General features: G+C 36.9%; 1 protein-coding gene across 7 annotated transcripts in view; it reads left to right on the top strand.

The window, feature by feature from the left end:
• The first annotated feature begins 1507 nt into the window (after window positions 1-1507).
• FRYL (FRY like transcription coactivator) overlaps window positions 1508-10295 on the top strand; it is a 174177-nt gene continuing 165389 nt past the window's right edge. For 4 of the 7 annotated variants that reach the window (XM_015560996.1, XM_015560992.1, XM_015560990.1 and 1 more), the window contains exon 1: window positions 1508-1766. In XM_015560996.1, coding sequence (XP_015416482.1) covers window positions 1565-1766 — 202 coding nt within the window. In that variant the 5' untranslated portion in view covers window positions 1508-1564. The remainder of the gene's footprint in view (window positions 1767-10295) is intronic. The other 3 variants (XM_015560995.1, XM_015560994.1, XM_015560993.1) reach the window with 1 other exon arrangement.

Below are 10295 nucleotides of genomic sequence, written 5' to 3'. Positions count from 1 at the left end.
ATTTGCATTAATAAGTCCTCTAACTTTTCTCTGAACCTTAATACTATAGTAATGCTTTACATGTAGAGGACCTTCAATTAATATCTTTTAAATAATGAAATAAAGAATAGTAGACTTTATAATTAATGTAGAAAAATGAGGATTTAATTCAGAACCAGAAAATTTTTTCATTATAACTCTTCCTGATTCATATATATAGGTAGTTTTATGTTTCATCTTTTAAAAGATGTAAATCAGTTTCTTCGTGTTGAGAAGAATGAGATTGTGCTTGTGTTTCACTAAGTGAATCAGATTTGTTATCTTACTAAAACACATATCCTCAAAGTTATAATCTGATTACTTAGAGGGAGTTTACACCTTTCTGTTCTCTCTGGTTTTTCATTTCCTTCTTGCTCACTTATCCCCACCAGAGGGCAGGCGAAGGAAGGGAAAAAAGAAGGTATTAATTTCAGTTTGCAAAGTCTTACGTAGGCAACGTCCCCTGGAGTATTTCGTCATGCTTCTGGAGTACATTAAGCAATAGGATCAGCCACTTCAGCTATTTAAAAATATTTAGTAGAGTGCTCAGTTACTACTTAGGTAAGGTTGATTACTGGGTTTATTTAATTAGATCATTATATTTAAAATCTATATTCTTAGATCCATATATTGTAAATTATCACCTTTTTCTTTTTGGTAATTCATGCCAATGTCTCCATTGCTACTGTTGATAATTGCAATTGATTGTGATGAGGACTCTTTTTTATTTTTAAAAGTACATTGGAATGTTCATAATACAATACTGCTTTCATGAATCACGTTCATAAAACGTCTTTCCTGTCCTGTGAAGCTTGATGTTCCTGGGGTCTGTTAGAGAATTTTAGAATCATAAGAGTAATCATTTTGTTTTTATTTTATTTTTAAATCCTCACCCGAGGATATTTATTCCATTCATTTTTTTAGAGAGAGTGGAAGGGAGAGGGAAAGACAGAGAGAAACACGGATGTGAAAGAGACACATCGATTGGTTACCTCCCACATGCCAGGAGCCTGCAATCGAGGTATGTGCCCTTGACTGGAATAGAACCCGAGACCCTCAGCCACACGCTGACGCTCTATCCACTGAGCCAAGGGCGTAAGAGTCACCTTTTGACTACTAGTTAGTTCTACTCTTCCGCTGTAAGTTTATTTAGAAGGATGACACACCTCAGGCCAAAGTAAATTTGTCTCAACATTATTACAGTGTGAGTTTTCAAAGTCTAAATGGTAAACTAGATGGATGCTAAACCTTTTATGGTCTGAATATTACTGTCAACACCCATTGTAGATGTACGAGGACTTGTACACGTGAAGTGCCGTTTCACGGTCGATAGCTGTTTGGTTTGTTATCAGTGCGAACAGCAGATGTCCTGAAAATCAGCTTCCAAACAGCTGGCACTTGGCCTGCTGGTGTTGAGCACCACCTAACCTCACATGACGTGTCTGCTCTTTGACATACATAGTGGACCTTATCTCCTCATCAAGGAAATTGGTGCAGGCGCCTTTTCTGTGTGCTCCTAGGACCAGTAATGTAGAAGAGCCTTATAATGGACTTTTTAAAAAGAGTTGTGCCTCCCATTCTTTCGGGAGATGTGGTTGTGGAAGCTAAAGGTAGTTTTCAGGAAGGTTCCCCCCGATTACTGAAGATGAGACGTCTCAGTTTGTTTTCATCAGAGAAGACTGTAGGTGAGGAAGGTGGAATCACTATCGGGCACAGTAATTATGACAAACACCTCCATCAACAACTCGGTAAAGTAAAATGGGAATAAAATGTATTATTTTCAGTCCTTTAAAAAGTATTTTAGGAAAGAAATTATTTTTACAAGTTTGAATTCTAGTGAGCAAAAAAAAAAATCTGTGTATTAAAAGTCAAGTTTAAATATTATAAAATGTTTAATACAGTAAATATGTAGTTGGTGTAGAGTTATTTTAGTATCAAAGTTTTGCTGCGAGTTTAGATGGAGAAATATTGATGCTGTAAATCAGTATTTCTGTAAAGTTTACAGTTTGATGATCTTTGGAAAATGTGTTATACTTATTGGAAAAATGTTATTTGTAACCCATAGAATATGTACCTATCACCATAGAAACCATGTCCATTTTGTTTTAAAAATATACTTCATTATTTTGTTGTGAAGATAGCAAATATTTGGGGTGAAACATAAAAAGTCACATCTTTGAATATAATCATGATTATTTTGAGTCACAGTACCTTTATTTAATATAATCCTGCAAAGTTAAATTTAATGCCTTTTATAGTTTGAGCAAATGACACTCAATCTGTGTTAGAAGAAAAATCAGTTTTGCATATAGTACTGGTAAATAGCAAATATTAAAAGAAAGGAAATCCTTTAGGAAGAAAATGGAAAAATGCTGTAAGTTTTTAAATTTTTGACTAAAATGTTCTGTATGATTATGATTTTTTTGTGAATTAATAACTGCTTATATAAATGAATATATAATACTTTATGGAAAGAAGAGAGTTTCTCTGCAAGTTTGATATATATATATTCTTATAGCTGTTTTCTATGCATAGTTTAATATGCACACATACATTTTTATTTGTAGAATTTAAAAATGAGGTTTACTATCCAGGCTGTTTTGATGTGTGCCTTTTCATTTAATACATGATAAACATCTTTCTGCCTCATTTAAAACGCACTTCATTGTGTGGATATAATTTATTCAATCCGTCCCTTATTAATGAACATTTAGCATGACTATTTTTAGTTATTAAAAATAAATATCCATTTATATATCACGTTATACCTTTGTATGATTGCTTCTTTTTTAAAAAAAATATATTTTATTGATTTTCCACAGAGAGGAAGGGAGAGAGAGATAGAGAGTCAGAAACATCGATGAGAGAGAAACATCGATCAGCCGCCTCCTGCACATCCCCCACCGGGAATGTGCCCGCAACCCAGGTACATGCCCTTGACAGGAATCGAACCTGGGACCTTTCAGTCCGCAGGCCGACGCTGTATCCACTGAGCCAAACCGGTTTTGGCGTATGATTGCTTCTTGATTGAAGTTTCTATGTGCATTGAAAATTTTGGTCAGCAATGCTAAGTTACCTTTAAAAAATTTCCCAATTTCTGTTCCTCAGGGCTGAAGATGAGTGTCTCCAATTCCTTGCATTCACACTCGATCTGTTTCTTGTCAGGTTAAAAATTAGGGTCAGGGTCGTATTTGTGAGAAACCACACTTTCTTTTACATAATGGATATTTTTAAAACAAAGGACACGGAGCTTTTAAGCTTTAAAAAGAAATATATATGGTTATCTACAATGTATTGGTATTAGAAGTTTCTCTTTTTTATATACTATTCACTCATTTGAATGAATGAAGTGAAAGTGAGGCCACCGAGTTAGTAGCTCTTAATTTCAGTTAAAATTGAATGTCTTTCAGCACTTAGTTTTGTGTTCAGCAGTGCTAGTATAATAAGTGAAAAATGTGAATATATTACTATATGCAGTTATTTAAGTTATTAAAAACTACTTTTTCTTTAACTTTCAGTCTTTAATCATTTTCTTTATCACAGTCTGTGTGATTGGACTTGGTGTTTAAATGTAACATACTATGGCCATTAGTTTCATATGTCACCTTTTTAAAAAATATATATATATATTTTATTGATTTTTTACAGAGAGGAAGGGAAAGGGATAGAGAGCTAGAAACATCGATGAGAGAGAAACATTGATCAGCTGCCTCCTGCACACTCCCTACTGGGGATGTGCCCACAACCAAGGTACATGCCCTTGACCGGAATCGAACCTGGGACCCTTGAGTCCGCAGGCTGACGCTCTATCCACTGAGCCAAACCAGTTAGGGCTAATATGTCACCTTTTATTTTTTATTTTTTAAAAGACATTTTGAGCATAGCACACATGTTACAAAATATAATAATTAGATTTTGTAATTTATGTTAATTTTCATATAAGCACTCAATTGAATGATTAAGAATTTCCCGTAGTAGCTATCTTTTTCTTGTCACAGTCAAACAAAGCAAAATCATGAATACTAAAGAATCTGATGCCTGAAACTTCAGAGGCTACAGGTTCCTTATGGAATAATCTTGCCCAGTTTCTCCCCCAGAATAAAATTCAACTTTAGGAAATGACTCTTAAAATTAATTTAAAGGACTTCTTTGGCAATTTCTGTAAGAGAGACTTGGTTAGTTGGCAGTATATAGAAATTTACTTGCTACTTTTAACTCCAAAAGTATTTATAGATGCTTATGCTTTCTTTAACAAAAATATTTGTAAAATTTTGAGGTATTTGCCAGGGTTCTCTAAATATTAAGTAACTTAATATTTTTAAATTTTATGGAAATTCCTAAGCAACCCACTGGATTTATCAGAAATCCCCCCTTTCTCTGTAAAATATATTAATTAACAAATGCCTCTTGTACACAAAACTGTTCAACTCCTCTGTCAACATTTCTGCTCCCACTGGGTTGAGTTGTGTGCTTACCAAGAGTTGGGTGAAATTTTAAACCAAACCTGTTCATGCCATTTATACTTGTAATTGTGATCATATAATTTAGTTAAATATTACGTAATTCAGTAAAGTATGAGACTGAACAGAAAGAGCTATTGTGGTGTAAACAAAGTTGAATACTTTGATCAGACTCCATACAAGTGAATTCCTAAAAAAATTTGCTTTTGAATTGTGAGTAGGCCATAGAAGTGTATATGATTGGAAGGATTTTGCTTTCAGGTACCTTCAGCTTCCCCGTCCTCTTTGAAGAAATTGAAACTGGAAATCGTAAATGATGTACAAGGGTTAGATTTTAGGCAAGAAAACAATTAGCAAATTCACCCTAAGAGACAAGTACTTGGCACTATATTAAAAGTCTAGGGAATAAACTTGGATTTTGTATTTTAAGTTAAAATAAAACTTTCGGTGGACCTATAGATCTCTCCTCCACAATTCCTACTTTAATGAAGGTTTTTGATTATTTGATTAACTAACAGTATAATTTATAACAAATAATGTTGCAGTTTTTGTTAAAGAAGTAAGTCACTTATTTGCTATCCCTATTCCTTAAGAAAAAGGAATCAAAGATTCATGTATTTGTGTTAAAAATTTTACTCATAAGCTGCTTAAATATTCATAGAATTTTTGTGTAGTCATAGTCATGTGATCAAAGACTGATTTCACTGATAAATATTAGTAGAATTGGCACAATTAATATCTAGCCACACACATAAAAGTTGGTGGGGAGAAAATGCCCTCACTGACCATTGAGGAACAATGATCATTAGGCATGGTCATGAGTCAGACCCTAAGGATCAGGCAGTGTGTTTCCACAGGCTTCTGTCGTGACAGCTGCAAAGTCCTTGTATCTCTAGGATTGGGTTATTTTTATTCTTATGAATCAACCTTAATTTTGTTGTTGTGCATTCTATTTGGAGTCAAGAATAAGTGAGTGTAAATATAAGATGTATTTATTTTCTTTGTTTTTTAAAATCTATCTTTACTGTTGAAAGTATTACAGATGTCTTCCCTTTTCCCCCCATTGAACCCCTCTACCTTGCACCTGCCCCTCCTCCCCCAGGCCTACTGCTCTATTGTCTGTGTCCATGGGTTATGGATAAGTTCTTTTGTTAATCTCTTCCCACTCTGCCCCCCCTCCCCACTTCCCTCTGACACCGGCCAGGGCAAGATTTATTTTTATAATTCACCAAGACCAGCGAGAATGATACATTGAACAGAACTAAGTATATGTCAGCATTAAGGATGAAAGAAATTTTGAGCGCTCTCTGTATTCTGGGCATTATTTTCTTGTGTTGTTTTCCCAATAACCGAAATGGTATAATTTGTCTATCTATTTAGTGCATTCAGTTTTCCTCCCCCCAACCCCCCTCAATAGAATATAAGGTGAGCATGGACTTTGCTCTGTCTACTGATGTGTTCCAGGGCTTGGAACAGAACAGTTGCTTAGTAAATATTGGTTTAATGAGCAAATGCTGTCTAAGTTGTCTTGAAAACTGAGTGAGATAGCTTGTTATGCAAAGTTTTAAAAGTTCAGAGAGGCTTTAGCCAAATTATTTGAGTTTTTTGACTTCTAAATGGTCTAGTCATATCATTTAAAAAATATATATTTTTACTGATTTCAGAGAGGAAGGGAGAGGGAGAGAGAGATAGAAACATCAATGATGAGAGAGAATCATTGATCGGCTGCCTCCTGCATGCCCCCAATTGAGGATCGAGCAACCCAGGCATGTGCCCTTGACCAGAATCGAACCTCAGACTCTTCCGTCCGTAGGCGGACGCTCTATCCACTGAACCAAACCAGGTAGGGCTAGTCATGCCATTATTTTAAAATCAGGCACTTGTTCTTTCGTTCTATTCCATCTCATTGCAATGTTGATGTTTTCAATCTTTATGTATAAACCTATTTTTAAAGGCTAATTGTATCTATCAAGGTTAGGTGTTCTATTAAAGTAACACACCTTTCGGGGTGCTTTTATTTTAATAAGAGCTATATTTTCATAGGCAACAACTTTAATTCCAGCATATATTGAGCATTACTATTTGAGAGTCTGTGTTTCACTTTAATGAACAGTTGATAATTATTTTTATAACACTGGTTAGATAAACTGATTAAGGGAATAGCTATTTCACATGACTTTTTCAAAAACATTTAAGAGGTGCACATTGAGATACCATTCCCATTTCATTGCAAAGTGTTAATGACTTCATGGGTTATAAACATTTAAATAGTATACTGGTATACCTCCCCTGAGATATTCAGGACAGTTCACTAGCCAGGACAAACCAAAATGTAGCACTTGTTAAAAATTCCAAAAGCCTTTTGGTTGAGCTTTAAAGGCTGCTGTCTACATTTCACTAGTAAAGAAAAGGGAATGCTAATTGGTACTAAAATATACTTTTTAAATGTTTTATTGATTTCAGAGAGAGGAAGGGAGAGGGAGAGATAGAAACATCAATGATGAGAGAGAATCATTAATCAGCTGCCTCCTGCATGCCCCCTACTGGGGATTGAGCCCGCAAGCCTGCATGAGCCCTGACCAGAAGTTGAACCAGTGACTTCTTGATTCATGGGTTGAGGCTCAACCACTGCCCCACACTGGCCAGTCAGCTAAGATATTTTAAATAAGTGATCTTTTCAGTTTTGTTTTTTGTAGAACCATTGCCTTCAGTGATTAGATTTTGCACCTCCAGAAGAGCTCAGCTTTTTGGTTTTTTGATACATTATGTGTTGGGTAGTGGAATAGCATGGCAGGCCAGTTTCTTTTCAGAAGGGAATGAGATGGAGTTAAGTCTTTATCAAAGACTAGATTATGAATAGAGTTTAGAGAAGGTCCTGGGAGAACATTGAAATGAAGTAGAGATTTTTTACAGAGAGGAAGGGAGAGGGATAGAGAGTTAGAAACATCGATGAGAGAGAAACATTGATCAGCTGCCTCCTGCACACCCCCTACTGGGGATGTGCCCGCAACCAAGGTACATGCCCTTGACCGGAATCGAACCTGGGACCTTTCAGTCTGTAGGCCGACACTCTATCCACTGAGCCAAACCGGTCAGGGCGGGTTTAGGAATTCTTGCTTATACAAATGGGACTTGGAAGTCTTAGGTTTTTGTAGCGTCGTGAAATCAAGGAGGTTTTCTTACATAAGAGGACCTTAAGAGTATTTTTCAGAAGCCCTATTGGGTTGTTATATACATGCCTTCTCAGAATCTGTGAGAATTCTCATGACAGACGAGAGAGACTAGGAAGACGTAGGTGTGATGGGAGGCAGTGGAGTATTGAAGAAGGGGTGTTGTGGGACTTGGATCCAGACTGAGCTGAGCTCTACCAGGGACTGGCCGTGTGCCCTTGAATAGTCTCCTTAATCTCTCCAGGCCAGTTGGCCTCGCCTATGAATGGTTCTTCTTTGTAGTATTGTTTTTAAGATTATAAGAATATGGCTGCGAAATTGACACATAGTTTAATACTTGGTGTCTACTGTTTACAAAAACTTTTGGAATTTTGACTTGGAGGTAGATGAATCAAATTTAATTAGAATTTATCATTAGAGCATTCCATCATGGAAAATATTCTAGGAATCTGGGTCTAGGTCTTCTATTGTGCATAACTCAAAGCAGCTTCGCACGTGATTTAGAGCTGCGCCAGAGTTCCTGGGCGCTTGAGTTGTACCACCTTTTCCTGTGCTTCCTTCTTTGTCCACAGCGTGTGCTCTTCCAGTCACTGTGGCCAAATGACTGTGAGATTCAGCTACCAGGATTTTTAGAAGTTAGTGCAGCAGTATTACTTTAGTAGTTTCTCTGGGCTATTTTTAAAGTTAGCCTAACACTTCTTAAGAAGAATCATTTTAGACGATCTCCTCACGTTACATGGATATATATATTTTTAAAAATTGGAGCAGTTAAGTATGGCTAGAGTTAGGGTCAGGCTCTTTACTTTGACATTTAGAAAGGACTTGCAAGAAACTTAATTGAAATAAAGATGCATCTGTCTCTCTTTTTAAGGAGCCTGGAAAAGCCTCCTCTCTATCCCACTTACTCCGCTGTTTCCTAATCGCAGGACTGATGTTTACTCAGCGTGCAGTGGTATCCTGATACTGGTTGTTGAAAGATTACAGTTCCTCTCATCAGTTGATATTTAGCTACTGTGCCATCTCCTCCCCCAAGCGCCCCTGCTGCTCCAATCCTTCTGTCTCCGCCCCCGGATCCTCTTGAACCCACCCCTGTATTCATCAACTAAAAGGTGAATCCTAAGCGCACTAGGGCCCTTCAGGACCCACCGCCACTCTGAGGCTGGGCATGTTTTAATTTTTAGTTACCATATCTTCCTGGTAGCTGACTATTTTGATGATTACCCCTGCTTAGTCTCTCTTAAGAAGCAAAAAGAAGGAGTTATATCTAAGATAAAATAGTTGGAAAAAAGGGGGGGGATAAGAAAAATATACAACTAAATAAAATTTTAGTCACAACATACTGAAATCATAAAAGTGTAAAAAGATGAATCATGTGATAATATCTATATTGGAAGATGCTAAAGGAAATGAAAGAGGTGGGGTTGGAAAAACACGGTAAAATAGGTTAAGATGACTAAAGCTAAATGTAAGTTTAAAAATGTCACTAAAGGAATATACTAGAAAGGTTAAACAAAAATGTGCTATAAAAGAAATTCAGGAAGCAACCTACAATCCAAGTTACCTCCACCCATGTACCCAGTAGTGGCCTTTGGAATGAGGCCACTATGCTAGTAGATAGTTACAAGCTTCCAATCCTGATGACTTCCTGGGACTGGATCTCTGCAGGGGGAATCGTAGTCTCCGTGTGCCTGTCCCTGGGTTTGCATAGTTTATCCCACCCCAGCTTCACCCCAGTTCATTATTCCCTGGGTCAGGTCTCTAACTCATTGTCTACTAGCTTCTACTATTCCATTTAATATAAAAGTGTTTCTTTCATCAGGTAGTTCTTTGTGAACTGAGTTGGTCTTATTTATTGGGGGTTATCCCCAGAGCTTAGCCCAATGGCATGCACTTAGTAAGCAGTTAGTAAATATTTGTTGGATGTTAGAATTCTGTGTCATTTGGTCCTTGTCCTTTATATGCCAGAACAAGTTTTTTCTTGTTACCGGGAGCTGCTGTCAGTTGCCATATTTAGCCCACTGACTGTTCCTTCAAAACCATCTAGCACATTGCTCAGTGGGCAGTGGCTCCTCAGGCAAAACCAGCCTTCCATTCATTTCAAATAAAAAGAGAGAAAAAACAACAACAAACCACACCAAAAACCTCAAGTTGAGCAAACGATGATCAAGAACAGAGCTTGGCAAACATTTTCTGTAAAGGGCCAGGTAGTAAATATTTTAGGCTTTACACACCACAAGTCTCTGTCACAACTACTCAGCTCTGGCTTCGTAGAGCAAAGGGAGCCTAGATGATACATGAATGTATGTGTGGCCACGTTCCAGCACAGCTCTATTTACAAAAGCTGGCGATGAACCAGACTTGGCCCGAGGGCCAAAGTGTTCCAACCACTAAGCTAGAATATGGAAGAGAATATTGCTAACATCAGAGAACTACCTGCATGTAACTCACCTGTGAAATGGGGAATGGGAGTTTTGAAGAAGGGGTCCAATATTATACATTTTTGTATTTTTTGTAACCCTTGGAATAGTGTTTTGCCGTAATAGGCGTTCAATAAATACTTACTGATTTTTTTTTTAGGAGAAAAAATTTTTTTTAATATATTTTTTATTGTGATTAAGATTACATATGTGTGTCCCTGTCCCCACAT

Source organism: Myotis davidii, unplaced genomic scaffold (genome assembly GCF_000327345.1).
Source record: "Myotis davidii unplaced genomic scaffold, ASM32734v1 scaffold455, whole genome shotgun sequence".
Classification (NCBI taxonomy): Eukaryota; Metazoa; Chordata; class Mammalia; order Chiroptera; family Vespertilionidae; genus Myotis; species Myotis davidii.
This window is presented reverse-complemented; position numbering and strand designations above follow the sequence as displayed.